The following is a 19,502-nucleotide window of genomic DNA, read 5'->3' as shown; positions in this document are numbered from 1 at the left end:
ATGTATAGCCCAATGTCCGATTTCAAAATTGAATATAAAAAAATCTGTTTGCTCTTTGAACAATGGATTTCAGTGCAGAATTCTGCTGGAGCAGCACTATTAACTGATGCGTTTTGGAAAAAACATGTTTCCCCAAAAGAAACAGAGAGCACAACGAATACTCAACATTCTAATGGTCAGTGGTCTGTAAATGATTCAACAACTTGAATAAACAAGACCAACTGCAAACTGTCTCCATCATACTAAAAGATACTTTTATGGTGAAATGCCCATTATAAGTGCAATAGTGTAAAAATGTACCACAGACTATCAAAAGGCCAGGTTTATATATACCGTAATGGTTTAGCACAAAATAAAAAATCTGATAACGTCCAATCTGTAGTTCTTGTTGGACTAAAACTCCATAAACCTTGTTTACTGAGCAATGCTGGACCATAAACATTCTTGTTTACTGAGCAATGCTGGACGCTGTAACCCAGCAACATCTGGAAAGCCACAGTTTAAATACGACTGCTGTAAAGTGATATGGATAGACATGGATATCAGCGCTACACTCCTTGGCTCTGTATTTAAAAAGGTTTTAGCGCAGTATCTTTTGTGCTGCAAATGGCCTTCTTTCTGTTTTACTGAGTTTTGGGTGTTGGACTCTTCCATTCTGGGCTCTGTTGTGATACTTCAGGCTTTCATATCTTAGCTAAAGGCATTAGCAGTGCATGTAAAGGTGGCCATACACGGGCCGATAAAAGCTGCCGACAGACCGAGTCGGCAGTTTATTGGCCCGTGTATGGGGGCCCCCGACGGGCTTCCCCGATCGAGATCTGGCCGAAAGTCGGCCAGATCTCGATCGGATGGGGTTAAAAATCCCGTCGGATCGCGGCCGCATCTGTTCGTTGATGCGGTCCCGCGATCCGACCGCCCGTTTGCGAACGTGAAGGATCCGATCGTTGGGCCCTAGGGCCCACGATCGGATCAGTCCGATATTGCCCACCTCAAGGTGGGCATATCGGAGGGAGATCCGCTCGTTTGGCGACATCGCCAAACGAGCGGATCTATCCGTGTATGGCCACCTTAACACCCTCAAAAATCTGAACAACAGAAAGAAAGTTGCCTGCAGGTGGATGTCGGTAAACAACTGCACAACCTATTCATAGAAGGAATAGAATAGTGCTTTTAGTTTATGGTGTTAGAGTAATGTAAAAAATATCTAAAATATTTCTTCCCATGATTAAGAAAAGTCCTTATTATTTTTTTTCAATGTGTAACACTTAATTTACTCATTATGAGACAGCTTAATGACAGTCATACAACTCTGACTCTTTGCTTCTGCTCATCACCCCAAGGATTTATAGGGTGCTTCAGCAGTAACCATATGCACAGAAACCAATAGCCAACAGAAATGACTCCTGTATGTAAAGAAAGCATGTTGGCCTTTCAATCTTAATGAAAAGGTGTTCCTTCTTTTGTAAAGATAACATTAAGAACCATACGTTTGTGCAAAGAAAAAAAAAATATGAATAAATTACAACAGTCACATATAGTCTGAATGTTGTTAATGTTCAAATGGGCATAGTCAAAGCTCTTTTCCTTGAACAGAAGTCATCCCACATGTGCCCAATTACCATATGTAGTTAAAGATGCCAAGCTTTAATCAGTCTTCAAGGCAAGTTAGGGGGTGCTGGCTCTATCTCCCCCTTTGGTTTCTTGAGACTTGGCTCAAGCTGACTGTGTGCCTTACGGATGTGCCTGTATAAGTCCCCGCTTTGGGTGTAGCTGCGTAAACAATAACGACACTCATAGGGTCGTTCTCTGGTATGTACAGTGGCATGTCGTCTGAGTGTGTAGGAGCAAGAAAAGGTCTTTCCACATGTTTTGCAGGTGGGAACATCCTCTGGGAATAGGGGAAAACCAGGGTGTCCTTCAAAATCCTGCAAATACATGGTCTCTGCATGGATGGATGGAGGCAGAAGGGTTCCATAACCAGGATGGTGCCCACCTGGAACTGCAATCATATGATAAGGCAAGTAGTTAGATTCCTCCTCTCCTTCCTCCTCCTCAAAGTCATGCCGTTTAAAAGATGCAGTTCCTCTGTCACATTCCTCGTCGGATATCACAATTGCCTCTACCTTCACTGTAACACCTGGCGCTGGGTGCACTTCACTACCAGTGGAGCTGCATGGGCTTGGGGCAGTTGCAGTCTCCATTCCAGGCTGTGTTGTGGTGGTCACTGCCAACTCGGACTTTGCACAATCGCCCTCTTCTCTCTGCTTTGCAGTCAGACAACCAGAGGTCGGCAAGGGATATCTGGATGTACCTGCTACCGCCTGCATGGTGCCTGCTGACTCAGGGCTTTGTAGAAGGTATCTGGAAAGGCCTGGTGGTGTACTAATGCTGCCTGTAGGCTCCTGAACTTGAGAAATGTATCTTGGGCGAGAGGAAGCCAACTGCATACTACCAGTTGGCTCTTGTGTCTGCAAGGAGATTTTAGCAGCACCCGGTTGCGCCGCTGCGTTCCCTGCAAATTGTGAACTCTGTACACAGTACCTGGAAGTTCCTGATGTTGCCATTGTGCTACCAGTGGGCTCTGATGTGTGCAATGAACATCTGAAACTCCCTGAAACTGACAAAGTTGTCCCTGCTTCTGTGTGATTTTCCAGAGACAATCTAGGCATTGTCAGGACTTGGTTGTTAACGCGTAGAGATTCTTGAGGCTGTAGAGAATACCTGGAACCTCCTATTGGGCCCTGTGTGCTGCCTGCTGGTTCTTGCCTCTTTGGAGAGTTTCTAGATGGTGCTGCCTGTGCACTGGAACAAGTATCGTGGCTTCCTGTAGGATATCTGAGAGTGTGTGGTGTGACTGTACTTTGTGGAGCATCCTGCTGTTGATATCTCATGCTTTCTGGTACTGGCTGCTCATTCTCTGTTCTTTTTGGCACTTCAAACCTAGAGGTCCCTGCCACCTCTTGATGACTTACTGTTAATTGCTGCCCTTGACCTCTTACACTACCTGCAACTGCCTGTCCACTTCCTGTTCCCTCTTGTATACCAAGCCCAGAACTTCCCGCCACTTCTTGTCCACCTTCCACTATTGTATGTGCCTCAATCCTAGAACTTGCTGCTACTCTCTGTCCATTTCCTGACACCTCCTGTGCCTGATGACCTAAACTCCCTGCCAATCTCTGCCCTGTTCCTACTGCCTCCTGTCTCTGGAATCTAGAACTCCCTGCTCCTTCCTGCAATTGGAACGCTGCATTCCCTGGCACTTTCTGCTCACTTCCTTCTGCTTCTTCACCTTGGCATCTCAGATTTCTTGTTCTGCTCTGCCCACACTCCATACCCTGTAGTCTTAGCTTTACGTCTCCATTCTCTGCTAAATGGTAGGCTGTGGAGCTCTCCTCTTCTCGTCGTGTGCTGTCTGCCTCTGCTGGTGCTCGGCCCTGCAGCCTCTTTTTGCAGACCCTCACAACCTCATCCATGTGAAGGTAGCTGGCGGCTGCCAGGACATCCTCTGCGGGTGCCTCCTGGAAGCTGAGTCGCCCACAGTACATAAAGTTAATAAGTAGAGAAAAGGCTGGTGCTGTGACGATCTGGCTATTCAGGGTGAGGTCCCGTGTATCTGGATGCTCTCTGCACGACATGTGAAAAAAGGGGCTGCAAGAGGCCAGGACAGAGCGGTGAGCCAGAAAGTGGGCAGTACCAACTATAACTTGACAATCACACAGAAAACCTTGCATCTGCTGGTCACGCAAACTGTGCAGGATACGGCGACTGTGATCTGGAAACTCCATGACTAAAATAGTAAAGAGAGGAAAAACAGCATTAACCTTTACAAAGCAAGCAGTGAAACAACACAATCATCTCTCACGACATGCAAATTATATCAATAATATTTAGATATGTTGATAATTTACCCACCCACCCAGGCCTGGTAATCTGTCAGTTTGGGCAAATGCATAGGGGCCACCCCCTGCCTAATTAGATCTCCCTTTTGGTTAGCATGATTTATTTCCCTAACAGCTGAGATCAGTAAAGGAGCAAGAGCATGAACGTACTGACTTTGTCCAGGGGTTTTCTTTGGTCCTGACAGTTTTATGAGTGACCTGTCATGCTGCCTTCATTGTTCGCAGCTTTTAGAGAAATAAATGAAGCAGAGGAAGCCTCTCACTTTGTCCAAGATTTTTGTTTTGTGTATTAAATGCTAAAAGAGACCAATAGGAACAAATCAGGGGCTGCTTGTATAAGCCTGGTGAAAAGCGGATTCCTTCGGCTCCCAATGGGGGAAAGTATGGCACCTTGCAGCGAGGAGAATCAAGGTAAAGCCTTCCACTATTTAATCTTATTGCTGCAAAATGGGATTTAGAAGGCAATTTGTTCCCACCATGCACTGGGACAACATCAATAGCCCCTGCTAGTGTCTCAGAGCAGAACTAGAATCTCATAGTTATGGGTATAGTAATGCACAGGAGGGAAGGGGCAGACTTTTTCAAACATTTTCCAAAATGTTTTGTGCATGCAACCAGAGGAGATATTATATTTTTCTAAAGGGATGGTTTTCTTCTTGATGAAACATTCTCTGGCATCTGAAATCTCCCAATCTCTAAAAAACAGCAGAACAGGAATCTGCAGACCAGTGTTTTGTTCCAGTAATGACATGAATGAGACATATGCCTGCAATGCTTGTGAACCAAACTACAATCATTTTGATTCAGCAACTCTATTTCTAAAAGGAACTTATATTTTAATGTCTCCAAATAACAGGGACTTGACACCATTCCCAAGCCCTTATCATGGGCCAATCAGACTGATCCAAACTACTGTCCCTGCTGGAGAGTGGCTGAACTACAGCCCAGAACACATAAATGAACTTATACTGTTTTGTAATTAACCAATGAGACTTGCTGCCCATTTGATATCTAAAAGTAATATAACTACAGCCCTATGGACAAGGGTACAAAATGTAAACTGGATCCTCACATTCTTCATATCAATAACTAGGGGCAGCAGCCCTGGTGCAGCCTCACCATCATGCCCTCTGGCAGTTCCACCACAATTATACAAAGAAGCCTGTTCTGATATATATTGGGAAAAACAAATAATTTTGGGCTGCCAATGTCATCCGGTGCATGCACAGTTGGAGTAATTTTCCAGTCCCGAACAACTGCGCATGCGCTGGAATTTGTCACAACTTTCGGCGCATGCGCAGTTGTTAGGGACCAGAAAATTACTCCAACTGCACATGCGCCGAAACGACAGTCTGCTTCCGAAGTTTAACGAAAAAAAAGATGGCTGCCATGAACTGTGGGGGACAGAATCTGCACCGAGGGGTAAGTAAAAAGTTAGGGGCATTTGCCCCAGGTACCAACTAGGCTGGAAGGTCTACAAAGGGTAGGGGAGAAGGGTTTATTATGTTTAGGGTTTGTTTCTCCTTTAAGCCTCCTTTAATCACCAAACCATCAGCCCCATACAAGGAACCAGAGTGAGTATTCCTACAGACATAAACATGGTCATGAAACAGATTATTATTATATAACATTACAGACTGCTTGCCAGCATGTTTCTCTACCAGAGAGAACATGCCATATTAGAATATGTCACAAGTACCATGATGCCTGTATCCCCCTCCCCCACACTCTTGCCTGGGTATACCATTATATTCTGAGAGCTGTCTTTAGGGGTGACAAAGGGTGAGCAACTTCTCTTGGGGCCCTACAAATAGGGTTGCCATTTTTCTGGAAAAAAAATATCGGCCTTCCTATATATTTATCCTTTTTCCCTATTAATAACATTAGAATCAGAAATCATTTTTAACTACTGGCCAAGCGGCAACCCTACCTATAAAGCAAAAGTCACAGATAGAAAGATTATAGTAAACTCAATAATAATTACACATAATTGTGCAGGCACCTAGAGCAGCAATGGGTGCAGAAACCTGCGCAAAAGTGCAATGTTATATCTGGTATAATTGGGTGACATTAGGATAGTAACAGCTAATAATTAGTGTTCGACCGTCTTTCAGTTCATGTTGTACTACTACAGTTATGGCATCTGTTATCTGGAATGCTTGAGAGCCAGGGGTTCCAAGATAGGAGATCTTTTTTGTAATCTGGATCACCATACCTTAAAGGTGTTGTTCACCTTCCAAACACTTGATTTAGTTCACTTGTTTTCCAATTGTTCACCAGAAATAAAGACTTTTTTCAATTGCTTTTCCATTTTTGCCATTTTTCCAAAATTCAAGTTTAAAGTTTAATGTTCCTGGTGTTTCAGTCTGGCAGGTCAGTAATCCAGTTGCAGATTCTGAACTGTTACAGTTTGTTACATTAGCGACTATTGTATCAAATCTAACAGCTGCCTTTAATGAAACTCAGGGATTCTGCTCTGCAGGGACAATAATAAGAAATGTATCAACTAAATGTATCAATTCAGAACAGTTACAGAGTCAGTGACCCTCCTCCCAGAGCTGCTTTAGAAAGTCATAAAAAGGTAAAAAATAAAAGTTTAAACCTTAATATTAGAAAACTGATCACAAATAAATAATAGAAAGCAACTGAAAAAAGTATTTATTTCTGGTGAACTAAAAAGAAATGAACTGGAAAAAAAGTGTTGGAAGGTGAACATTCAATGAACCCAATAGGATTGTTTTGCCACCAATAAAGATGAATGCAGCTTGGCAGAGAGTTATACAGGGAACTCTGAGTATCACTTGTGTATTATAAGGAATAGTGTACCCTCTACTGTAAATGAAAAGGATATTAGAGGTCACTGAGGGGTTGTTCTGTGACCATATAAAGACACAAGGCTGCAGACTGAGTTATACAGGGAACTGAGTATAACTCATGTATTATAAGGAATAATGTACGCCCTACTGTAAATTATAAGGATATAAGAAGTCACTGAGGGGTTCTGTGACTATATAAAGGCACAAGGCTGAGTTTATACAGGGAACTCTGAGTATCAGTTGTGTATTATAAGGAATAGTGTACCACTACTGTAAATGATAAGGATATCAGAAGTCACTGAGGGGTTCTGTGACCATATAAAGGCACAAGGCTGCAGACTGAGTTATACAGGGAACTCGGAGTATCACTCATGTATTATAAGGAATAATGTACCCCCTACTGTAGATTATAAGGATATACATATATAAAATATGCGTGTGTAGAAGTTAAACACATGTACACAATTATGAGTGGATTGCTTTTTACTCCCAGTCCGGCCCTGCACCCACCCACTTAAGACATAGTAAATTAATAAAATACAACAGTTATTCCCACCTCAGAGACAAGGGAACTACTTCGCATCCAGCCTCAGACCACTCTTGATTAATCCAAACAGCTTTCATTAGCAACAAGGAATATCCTACATCCACTCATCCCTCGCAATGTCAACATTTTTAACTAGACTACAGCGTTTCATTTTCGATCACGTGATCCAGCCATCCCCCCTTTACCTGCACAAAGCGAATCACTTAAGCCACGCCCTTTGTGCAAGCCTATTGGTCCCTTTTTCTCTCAGGCCCGTCCCCAATGCTGTGGTTAACCTGTAAGAGTTGGTTAAGGGCAGCGCTCGATGTACTAGAAGACAGAGCAGTCCCGGTTTGTGTTTAATTTCTCAGCTCGGTGTACGTCGATTCTCTACGTTACCAGGGCACGACACCGAATCCCTGGATTACCAGGAGCCGAGCCGGCCCTGCCACACATCGCTGCCTCGACATCATTTCCTGTTCGAAGTGACGTCAACAACAGGCGCCGCCTTTTGAAAGAACTTTATTGTTCCCGGAATAGAGCACATCGTGCGGCAAAGAAAGTCGCTGCGGCGTCCAAGGATGTTTTACCATGTAAGTCCAGCGTCTGCCTTATTTCTAGCGCCAGTGTTGGTAACTGAGATCCCACTGACTTGTTGTTACATCGATTACTGATGTTGTGTATCCCTGGTTAGGTCTCAGGACCAGCAGCTCTGATCCTCATGAGGTTTCTTTTATTTGGACTATAGACTTGCCAAACTCTCTCCATATAGTTGTACTGTTATCCCCTGAGGATAAGGAGTCCTTCACCAACATTTAATATGATGCAGAGGCTTATATTATGTGTGGTTTTTCAATTATTTCACCATTCAGCAGCTCTAGTGTGGAATATCAGCAGCAATCTGGTTGCTAAGGTGCAAATTCCCCTAGCAACCAGGCAGCATTTTGTATGAGAGACTGGAAGATGTATGAGTTATAAAAAGTAACTATAATAATTGTTGCCTCACAGAGCAATAGTCTTTTGGCAGTTGGGTTTAATGTGAAAGCTGGCAAGAGGCAGAAGTAAGTAGAAAAAAAGATCTTGGTTCTCAACTGATTGCACCACCCCCTACTTGATGTTCACCTTTAATTAACTTTTATCATGATGTAGAGAGTGATATTCTGAGACCATTTGCAATCTGGTTTCTAGGATCCAAATTACCCTAGCAACCATGAATTGATTTGAAAAAGAGACTGGAATAGGAGAGGGATACAATTCACTCTGGAGAACCACAGTGAGTTCAGTGTTGTTTTATTTTCTCGTACACAATGTTTCAGATATACATATCCTTCATCTGGTGTTTGATGTGGATATGTATATCAGAAACAGGTTATGTACGAGAAAATAACACTGAACTCACTGTGGTTCTCCAAAGTGAATTTTATGCTGATCTTGGAAATTTGATGGCTTTGGTGGTGCCACTACTCTGTTGAGATGAACCCTGTTATAGATTGAAGTGTGGGAGGACAACACCAACATTTAAAACTACCTGTGAATAGGAGAGGGCCTGAATAGAAAAACGAGAAATTAAAAGTAGCAATAACAATACATTTGTAGCTTTACTAGGGATGCACCAAATCCAGGATTCGGTTTGGGATTAGTCCAGGATTCGGCCTTTTTCAGCAGGATTCAGCCGAACCAAATCCGAACCCTAATTTGCATATGCAATTTAGGGGTGGGTAGGGAAATCGTGTGACTTTTTGTCACAAAACAAGGAAGTACAATTTTTTTCCCCTTCCCACCCTTAATTTGCATATGCAAATTAGGTTTTGGTTCCAAAATAGTGGATTCGGTGCATCCCTAAGCTTTACAGAGCTCCAAAGTCATTAAAATCAGAGACAAGGCAGGTGTACAGCAGAGAAGCTGTATTACCGTACATATAATCCCCCTGGGTGATTTTGTTAATACTTAGTGAAAAATCCTGTACCTCACCAAATCATTAGGCAAATGTATGCCCCTATACTACCTGGCCTTGCCTATATAGAGGACAGTAAGTAGAACGTTATGTCCAGCAGGTAGATGGTGCCAGTGATCTCACAATCTAATCCGCCCCCCCCCCATGGAAATCAACACTTTATTTTACAGTTCAACAGCTGCTTTACGAAAAAATAAAAGCCGCGTCTAACCAAAGTTGAGGTGCACCTTTTAGTCCGGCAGGAATCAAGAACTGGGCCGTTCATGTGTTTTACACTTTGTAATAGAAGTTCTTTACTATAGATTTTCATCCTGCATAGGCCTTTCTCAGTCATTTATGAATGCTGGTGCTCTCCATACCCTTCTATTTTTAAAGAGGCGAAAGAAGGCAAATAAAAGCTATAAAAAAAAGAAAAAAAATGAAGATTAATTGAAACTTTGCTAAGAATAGGGCATTCTGTACATATTAACATAACTTAAAGGAGAACAATCAGGGTACCAGAGCCATTGCCTTCTTGGATAACGAGAAGGCATTTGACTCGGTGGAATGGGAATATCTGTGGCAAACCTTACAAACCTTTGGGTTCCGTAAGACCTTTATATCATGGATTAAAGCTCTGTATAACCAGCCCAACGCCAGTATCCTTTCGAACCTAGAACTTTCACCTCCCTTTGTTCTAGCTAGAGGCACCCGACAAGGTTGTCCCTTGTCGCCAAGCCTTTTTGCGTTAGCTATGGAACCTTTGGCATGTTTGATTAGGGCAACACCTGAGATTCGGGGGTTTGAGATAGGGAAACTTAGAGAAAAAATTTCATTATTTGCGGATGACACTCTCCTTTATCTCAATGATGCAGGCCCTTCGCTTCATAAGGCTCTGGAGTTAATTAACCTCCATACTGAGTATTCAGGTTTGAAAATTAATTGGACGAAATCATCCATCATGGCATTCGACCCCCAGGCTTTACTTAACATGGATCCCTCACTCCCTTTGGTCCGCGTAGAGGCAATTAAGTATTTGGGTATTCACATTCATCCACAGTTAGTTAAATTCGTAGAGCTCAACTTAGACCCCTTAATGTCCCATCTTATCACAACTATTGATAAATGGCTTCGACTTCCACTATCTTTAATCGGTAGAATTAATCTTTTTAAAATGAAGTTTCTGCCTAAATTTCTCTACCTTTTCCGCCAGTCTCCAATTTGGATTCCCATGCGATTCTTCAAACAATTACAAAGCCACTTGACCAGACTCTATTGGTCCCCGGGCCCTACTAGGGTTGCATATAAGGTCCTGACCTCCCCACTGGACGAGGGCGGCTTGGCTGCGCCTGACATGTATGGGTATTTCCTAGCCTCGCAATTAACATCTGTAATTCGTTGGCTAGATCCAACTCCGGAAGACCCTGTTACATTGTTGGAAGCGCAATTGATTGGATCGTTGGAGGGGCTTAGACACTTGATATATCGTAGGCCCCCGGGTCTGTCTTATCCTACTCCAATGATCCATAATACTGTGAAAGCCTGGCAGAAAGGTTCCCATAGACTAAGGAGGCCCATTCCGGTTTTTTCCCCATATACTCCTCTCTGGTATAACCCTAACCTACAGCATTTAGCCTCTGTTCCAGACCCCCAGATTTGGGCGCACTTTGGTATAAAATGTGTTGGTGATCTGTATGCTGATAACCATTTATTATCCTTCCAACAGCTTAAGGACAATTTTAAGATTCCCAATAGTATGTTATTTAGATACTTTCAAGTGCGACATGCTCTGGCTCAACAATTTCAATCAATTGACCTCCATATTGAACTCTCTCCACTTGAAAAAGTCATACGTAAGGAAAATCTGCATAAACCTCTCTCTACCATTTATACTTGCCTTAGACCCAGAGGTAACCCTCCTAGGCTGGAACTGTATCAAAAGTGGGTTACAAATATTCCTGATTTGACGCAGGAGCAATGGGAGGTTATTTTATCTGATTCTATCCAACCATTAATCCGAGCCAGGGACAGGCTCATACAATTTAAGTATATTCACAGAGCCTACTATACGCCACATGTCCTTCACAGGATTAACCCTACCTTTCCTGATCAATGCAACCGGTGTAAAGGTTCCAATGCGGACTTTTTCCATCTGGTCTGGAGTTGCCCGTCCATCCAAGGATTCTGGTCGGAGATCGCCACCTATATTTCTCATCTAATGGCTCTCCCAATCGAGATTCATCCTTCTGTTCTTTTGTTAAATTTCCTATCGGATACTACTACTTCCCGTACAGAAACCATACTGCTTACCTTCTTGCTCTTCTATGCCAAGAAAGCTATTGCCATTAAATGGAAGGAGGAATTCCCACCCTCCCTTGCCCTCTGGATTACTTTGGTGGAACAGGCTTTGCCGATTCTGGAACAAGTGTACTTTGCTAGGGGATGTCCGGCCAAATTCAATGCAGTCTGGACACTTTGGATCCTGCAAAACGAATCCTACTCTAATAGGCAACAAGATGTCTCTCAACCCTTGCTTGACTGGCTCATGGAGTCACCTTAATATGGAACGATTGAACTATTTGTTATTGCTGAGGGCCTTCGCTGCTTAGGGGTATACTTGAATTGATACGTGTCCTTTGTATAGCAAAGTAATGGTATGACTCTTCCCTTTTCTCTCTCCCTTCGTTTTTCTTTTTTTTTTTTTTTTTTTTTTTTAGGGCCTCTCTTCTTCTCTTTTCTTCTCTTCTTTTCTGTCTCCCGGGTAACTCTTTCCCGTCTGTGATTGTTTTCCCAGGGTATTATTAAGAATTTAAAAATGAAAATGAGTTTTCAGTGCAATGGGTTCCAACAATATTGCTTTTATGATGTGTATTGCTGTATTACACTGGATGTTGAACTTGCTCTGGAAATAAATAAAAATTTAAAAAAAAAAAAAAAAAACTTAAAGGAGAACTATCCCTTCAAAAGGCTTGCTTACCTTGAAGTTTACTTTAGTATGCTATAGAATGGCCTATTCTTAGCAACTTTTCAATTGGTCTTCATTTTCTTAATAGTTTTTGAATAATTTGCCACCTTTTTCTGACTCTTTCCAGTTTTCAAATGGTGGTCACTGGCTCCATCTTAAAAGCAAATGCTCTGTAATGCTACACATTTCTTGTTATTGCTACTTTTATAGCTTTTCTTTATATTCAGGCCTCTCCTGTTCATCATTCAGTCTCTCAATCAAACCACTACCTGGTTTCTAGGGAAATTTAGGCCATAGCAACCCAACAGCTGCTGAAATTCCAAATGGCAGAGTTGCTGAACAAAAAGCGAAATCATTCAAATTGTTTCAGAATATCAACCTCTACTTTTATTAATTCATTTAAAGGCAATCAACCCCTTTAAGAAGAGTGATATGAGAAGCAGCTATAATATTATCCTTACTGTTCGTTCCTTCTTCTCAACTTTTCTTTCCTTTTCACTAGGTATGCACTGAATCCACTATTTTGGATTCGGCCGAACCACCGAATCCTTTGCGAAAATACTGAACCGAATTTGCATATGCAAATTAGGGGTGGGAAGGGGAAAACATTTTTTACTTCCTTGTTTTGTGACAAAAAGTCATGTGGTTTCCCTCTCCACCGCTAATTTGCATATGCAAATTAGGATTCAGTTTGGCCGGGCAGAAGGATTCGGCCAAATCCGAATCCTGCTGAAAAAGGCAGAATCCTGGATTCGGCGCAACTTTTCACCCAGTCGTGGTGTTTAAGATTTTGATATATTTGTGAGGTACATAATGTATCTACATGTTCTCTTTTACAAAAAGAGGGTACACATGGGGCAAATGTCAGCCAATTTCCAACCAAGGTGGCCAACAATTTGCCTGTATATATGGATATGTATGATGCCCTCTCCTTTTGGGTGTCTGAGGCAGTAGAAATGGTCTGGTTATGTTGAATGCAGGAAGTAAATACTACAGTATGCAGCAAACTATCATACCTATAAATGTATTTTAAAATCCGTTACTATTCCTCGCGACACTGTAACTTAAGCTAATTAGACTGGCCGTTAAGCCACAATTATGAGCATTTTTTTCTCTTCTCTTATCCTCAGATCTCACTGGAACATGAAATTCTTCTGCACCCAAGATATTTTGGCCCTAACCTTCTCAACACTGTCAAACAGAAACTCTTCACTGAGGTAGAGGGAACATGTACTGGCAAGTAAGTATGTATATGTACAAGTAGGATTGCACACACACACACACTAGAACAAATGCATGTGCACACACTAGTGCCACTGTACTGCTGAGTGGAGCTATTATTAGCAATAAACAGGAGAAAACCCGCCACTCGTTTTCTCGAGGCCCTGTACTGCTTAGGGAAACTGTCAGAAATATACTTTTGTATGTTTTCTTTCTTTGTCCAGTAGACACAATTCTCAAAGCCGGCCCCTCCACATGTTTCATGAATACCTTCTTAATGTCCCTCGACTCTCTTCCCCAGGTATGGTTTTGTGATCGCAGTAACCACAATCGATAACATTGGGGCCGGGGTGATCCAGCCAGGCAGAGGGTTTGTGCTGTATCCTGTCAAGTACAAGGCCATTGTCTTCCGTCCTTTCAAGGGTGAGGTGGTGGATGCTGTGGTGACCCAGGTTAATAAGGTGAGAGCTGTACATATTGGTGATCCTGTCTAGGGATGCACCAAAATCCACTATTTTGCATTCGGCCAAACCCCCAAATCCTTTGCAAAAGATTCGACCGAATACCGAATTTGCAAATGCAAATTAGGGGTGGGAAGGGAAAAACATTTTTTACTTCCTTGTTTTGTGAAAAAAAGTCATGCGATTTCCCTCCCTGCACCTAATTTGCATAACCCGAACCAAATCCTGGATTCGGTGCATCCCTAATCGATCAGATCAAATTATTCCCCTCCTCCTCGTGCTGTAAATTAAACCTGCATCATACCTGGGATAACAATATTTTTACAAGACATTTTAGCATAACCACATTGTCATCTATTCTGTCCCAGGAGCACGTGTTACTGAAACATTAAAGGATAATTAAAGCCTACAAATGAATGTGGCTAAAAATGCCATGTTTTACATAGTGAACTTATTGCACCAGCCTTAAGTTTCAGCTTGTCAATAGCAGCAATGATCCAGGACTTCAAACCTGTCACAGCGGGGTTACCATCTTGGAAAGTGTCTGACACTCACATGCTCAGTGGGCTCTGAGCAGCTGTTGAGAAGCTAAGCTTAGGGGTTGTCACTAATTATCCAGCAGAAAATGATTTTCTGTAATATAAGCTGATGCTACAGGGTTGATTATTAAATTCTGATGCTAATTGCATTAGTTTCTGTGCTGCCATGTTGTAATTATCTGTATTAATTACTAATCAGCTTTATATCGTGACGTTTCTATTCTATGTGTACTGTATATTGTGAGTGGATCCCTAAGCTCAGTGACAGCAGCACAGAGCATGTGCAGTGAATCGGCAGAAAAGATCGGGAGCTACTGGGGCATCTTTGGAGACAGATCTTTACTGCTAAAGGGCTGTGGTTGCCTTGGGCTGGCACAGAAGCACAAAGCATAATGTACAACATTTCTAGTCTACTTCTTCAATTAAGCTTTAGTTCTCCTTTAACAGCAACTAGCAGTACCACGTTGGCTATTCTCTTTTTGCTGTGCCTGAATTCGGATGCTCAGATTTGTGGCATATCATCAGCAGGAGGAATGTAGGTTGGCCTGTATGCAATGGATGATTCAGGGATATGCAGTGCACTTAACCCCTTGCTTGGTCCCTACAGGTTGGATTATTCACTGAAATCGGTCCAATGTCCTGCTTCATATCGAGACACGTGAGTTATTTATACAATATATCTACTACTGTTTCTTACCTCTTTGTACTCACATACGCATGTATCTCACAGGGCTGGTATCTCTCTCTCTCTTGTTTGTGTAAATAGGCATGTTGAATAGCTAACAAGTTTATTCGGGTTATAATGTGATTCTTGGAGATTTGTTACCTTTCAGCCAATCACCTTAATTGCAATGGACTTACATGTCAAGTTATTGTCACTCCTCAGTGGGTTAGTGAACGTTTTTGAGTTGCATTAGTCTGACTCCCATGTTTCACCCACTGGTCCAGGCGATTACAATACAAATAAATGTGGGTGACAGGGTGCTGTCTACCTGCCGATCTGGGTGCAAGTACACCATGAAGTGATCTTTGAGTTAGAAGTACTATTGCAAGTGATAATGTTTTTTCATGCAATGTGATTTTATCTTTCAGTACTAACTCATTAATTATTATTATTTATTTTTTTTTCTTTCTTTCTCAAAGTCAATCCCATCGGAAATGGAATTTGACCCAAATTCTAACCCACCATGTTATAAGACAGTGGACGAGGTAATTTGCACTTCTTGTATCCTTCTGTGTTATTGGCTATAAACCACAGCATTATCTTTGCATGACACGTTTTTGTTCATTCATCCTGTTATGCCAAATGAATTAACACTCATTATATGCACCTCTGTAGTTTCTTCCATATCCACTTCCTGTTTACTCAAAGTTAAGGATATTACCAATCTAGAGATATTTTACACCCTCCAAATTAAAGGGGGTATCACCTTTAAGTCAACCTTTTGTATGTTATAGAATTGATATTTTTAAGCAACTTTTCAATTGGCCTTCATTTTTGCTTTTTTTTATAGTTTTTGCATTTTTTTTACCTTCTTCTGTCCAGATTTCAAATGGGGGTCACTGACCCCAACTAAAAACAAATTGTAATACGTGAAATAGGAGTATTCAACAAGTCAGTTCAGTCACTGTCGCTTCTGTCCAACGAAGCCAAGTATTCAAGAAAAATGGTGGTGATGAACTTCAATAAAGCGCAACGAGTTGCTGCAAAATTTTATTTAAGTTTATTAAACACTACATGCATGGAAAAGTAGGGATGCACTTAATCCAGGATTTGGCCTTTTTCAGCAGGATTCGGATTTGGCCGAATCCTTCTCCCCAGCCGAACCGAATCCTAATTTGCATACGCAAATTAGGGGTGGGAAGGGAAATTGCGTGACTTTTTGTCACAAAGCAAGGAAGTAAAAATGGTTTCCCATTCCCACCCCTAATTTGCATATGCAAATTCGGATTTGGTTCAGTATTCGGCCGAATCGGGGTTCGGCCGAATCCAAAATAGTAGATTCGGTGCATCCCTACTGCCAATGGGTAATTATTCAGCCAGGCCATGAAAGGGTGATAGTGAAAAACTTTGTAAAAAAAAAAAAGTCCCACATATTACTAAATAATCCTCCAAGTGAAATGGTTTCATGTAGACAGAAGACAGTTTGGTAAAAATTCTAAAGTCCTTTTCACAACGAGTTAATCTGTAAAAAGATATAATTTAAAAACAAATTTTAAGTAGGGATCGGCCGAATCCTTCTGCATGGCCGAACCAATTCCTAATTTGCATATGTAGATTAGGGGCGGGTAGGAAGATCATGTGACTTTTCATCACAAAAGGATTTTTTAAACTTCTTCCTTTCCTGCCCCTAATTTGCGTACGCAAATTAGGATTTGGTTCTGTAATCTTTCACAAAGGATTTGAGGATTCAGCTGCATCCCAAGTAAGTGGATTCAGTGCATCCCTAATTGTAAGGCTACAAATTAATTAATTGTTTTTTATTACTCCTCTTTCTATTTAGGCCCTCTCCTACTCCCATTTCTTTTTTTTTTTTCTTTCAAATCAGTACATAGTTGCTAGGGTAACTTGGACCCTAGAAACCAGACTGCTGAAACTGCAAACTGTAGAGCTGCTAAATAAATAAAAAAAACACAAATAATAAAAATGAAAACCAATTCCAAATCGTCTCAGAAAATCACTCTGCATCATACTAAAAGTTAATTTCAAGGTGAATAGTTTTCATAAACATATATTTAGAGTTTAACATTCATAAATCCTATCCTGTTTCTTTTTTTAGGATGTTGTCATTCAACAGGATGATGAGATCCGGCTCAAAATCGTTGGGACAAGAGTGGATAAAAATGACATTGTAAGTACATTGTAAGAATAAGAGATGTGGGTCTCAGGCAATGCTGGGCTCATAAATTGGACAAGCAGCTATAAACAATACGATACACTTCTGCCAAGGACTAGGGCCTCTTTCTGATGGTAGAGACTAAAGCCAAAGCCTCTCCTTGTTAACCAATGGTTCGCTCTCTTGTCTCCTCTATAGAAGACTGCTAAACTGGATGGAATATGTCCTTGTAGTGGTACTTTCTACTTTCCAGAGTATAGTTTATGTCTGGCTTCTCTGTATCCATGTTTCGCTTTATATCATAATGGGGGTTTTTTTTTTTTTTTCAACAATGTACAAGGGGGATGGCAGAACTATAAATTAAAAAAATTATAATATACTTTGTGGTAAATATTAATAGGCTGATTATCTTTTCTTTTTTCCCTTACAGTTTGCAATTGGCTCTCTGATGGATGATTATCTTGGTGAGTACTTTACCAGCTCAGTGACGTTGATTTTAGTTTCTGTCATTGCCTTTCCGTTGGAATGTTGATATTTGCCCCCTTAATGGAGAATTCAACCCTTACTGAAAAACCCTACCCCCTACCCTATGTAGACCCGCCCCCTTCCCAAACTAGCTGCCCCCCCAAGGGATATGCCCCTTTTACTTACCCCTCTGTGCAGATTCAGGGATCACGGCAGCCATCTTCCGTTTCTTTTTGTCTTCTTCCGGTGCTTTGGCAATTTCCGTCCATATTGGCGCATTCGCAGTTGTTGCAATCAGGAAAAATTGCTCCAACTGCGCATGTGCCGGTCTCAGATTACCAAAGACCCAAAAGATGGCTGCCGTGAACTGAGATCCCTGAATCTGCACTGAGGGGTAAGTAAAAAGTTGGGGGCATTTCCCCAGGGGGATGGGTGGTGGGCAGCTAGGCTGGGGGGGGGAGGGAGGGCTCTATGTAGGGTAGGGGGGTAGGGTTTTTTTTCAGTAAGGGTTGACGTCTCCTTTAAAGAGCCAGTGTATTACAACATTTTGCCCAGTTGGGTCATGGTATTGGGGACATGACAATTTCCCTGTTAGCTTTGCACGTTTACAGTTAAATAAGCTGGGTAGATATTGGCTATATGCATATTAAGTTACACATAGTAACATAGAAAATGTATTGTGTATAAGAAATTGGGCTGACGGATCACAGCATGTGTGTCAATAGATTGCAAGTGTCTGCTGTCGCCATATTCCCTGTGCCACAAACACAGCACTTGTACGGTGTATAATAGGAAGCTTATTTAAATATGGCTGGATTGGGGGGTAGTTTGAGCATGGCTAGGATGAGATGCGTGCAATATGTATAAATCTAGAAGCCAGACTGTTTTATAGTGAGATATAGGGTAAACACAGAGATCCTGCCCATATTATTCTAGGAATTATGTCTGATACAGCCATGTTTTTCATGCACGTTACCATATTTGAGGCTACAGTGTCCATATTTTGTTCTTCATAGCTAGGGGGAACCATAGGTTGTATAGCTCTGATACAGGACTGGAGCAAGTCTGCATAGGATGTGTATTGTTTTCACTCCCTAATTCCATCTTCCTTTTGCTGTAGGTCTGGTGAGCTGATGTGCACCACCCCCTGTCTCTGGAGTAAGATCTGATCTGCTCTCCGGGCATCCACTGTGTTCTGGTGCCTTGCATAAAAAAGGAAAGGGTCCATTTATGGTGATGCTGTTCTCTCTTCACCCCATGTACATAATTTCCCATTTGTTTTAATAAAATGCTACAAACAAATACCTCTTGTACATTCCCATCACTGCATAAATGAATAGAGAGATGTTAGTGCCAAGCTCTGCTCACATCATGGTCATTCTAAAGGTTTAGTGCATTGAATGTGGCTCTCAGGAGTGAAGTTCAAAGATGGCTGAAGATTGGACATTAGTTACACATCAGCTCTAATATGCTCACCCACCCACACACACACGAAGCCCCGACTAAACAGAATTTCCATCTCAAGTAAAATGATGTCTAACTCGCAGCCCTTTTTTCCTTTAATTACATTACAGTTCTATAAGCCTTTTGCAGGGGATGCTGGGAGGTGCATCTTATGCAGCACTTAGGGCTTTCAGGCATGAAATGGACATCAAGCTTTTATTGAATATTTTCAATTCAGCAGTGACTGGATTACCACAGATTGGGAATCCCAGGTTTTTAACAGTCAGAATATGTATGATGGGTGTATTAGGATTATTATATTTATCACCCATCTCTTTGACTGATAGCAGGTAATAAAAGGTCAGGCAATGCTGAAAGTGATAATACTAGGGATGCA

At 41.7% G+C, this 19,502-nt stretch overlaps 2 protein-coding genes across 4 annotated transcripts; one reads left to right on the top strand and one right to left on the bottom strand.

The window, feature by feature from the left end:
- Positions 1-1,031: 1,031 nt before the first annotated feature.
- zbtb3.L (zinc finger and BTB domain containing 3 L homeolog) lies at positions 1,032-7,675 on the bottom strand. 3 transcript variants are annotated; one of them, XM_018257601.2, is made up of 2 exons: positions 7,538-7,675; positions 1,032-3,787 (listed from the first exon to the last, which is right to left on the bottom strand). In XM_018257601.2, the coding sequence occupies exon 2, from the start codon at positions 3,783-3,785 to the stop codon at positions 1,656-1,658; it is 2,130 nt and encodes a 709-aa protein (XP_018113090.1). In that variant the 5' UTR covers positions 3,786-3,787; positions 7,538-7,675; the 3' UTR covers positions 1,032-1,655. The 3 variants fall into 3 exon arrangements, with proteins under 3 accessions (XP_018113090.1, XP_018113089.1, XP_018113088.1); XM_018257600.2 differs by having other exon boundaries at positions 7,448-7,587; XM_018257599.2 differs by lacking the exon at positions 7,538-7,675 and adding an exon at positions 7,272-7,441.
- A 121-nt stretch (positions 7,676-7,796) lies between these two features.
- Positions 7,797-18,964, top strand: polr2g.L (polymerase (RNA) II (DNA directed) polypeptide G L homeolog). Its single transcript, NM_001097822.1, is given in 8 exon segments — positions 7,797-7,834; positions 13,270-13,379; positions 13,662-13,821; positions 14,968-15,018; positions 15,504-15,569; positions 17,141-17,212; positions 17,628-17,661; positions 18,783-18,964. Coding segments are annotated over 8 exon segments (519 nt in total). The 5' UTR covers positions 7,797-7,822; the 3' UTR covers positions 18,797-18,964.
- The last annotated feature ends 538 nt before the right edge of the window (positions 18,965-19,502 follow it).

This window comes from Xenopus laevis, chromosome 4L, assembly GCF_017654675.1.
Source record: "Xenopus laevis strain J_2021 chromosome 4L, Xenopus_laevis_v10.1, whole genome shotgun sequence".
In the NCBI taxonomy this organism is placed as follows: Eukaryota; Metazoa; Chordata; class Amphibia; order Anura; family Pipidae; genus Xenopus; species Xenopus laevis.
The sequence above is the reverse complement of the archived record's forward strand: the minus strand, read 5'-3'. Positions and strand labels throughout refer to the sequence as shown.

What these genes read in the sequence shown, in the direction of transcription:
- zbtb3.L (XM_018257601.2), bottom strand. Translation starts at nt 3,785, where the DNA reads ATGGAGTTTCCAGATCACAGTCGCCGTATCCTGCACAGTTTGCGTGAC.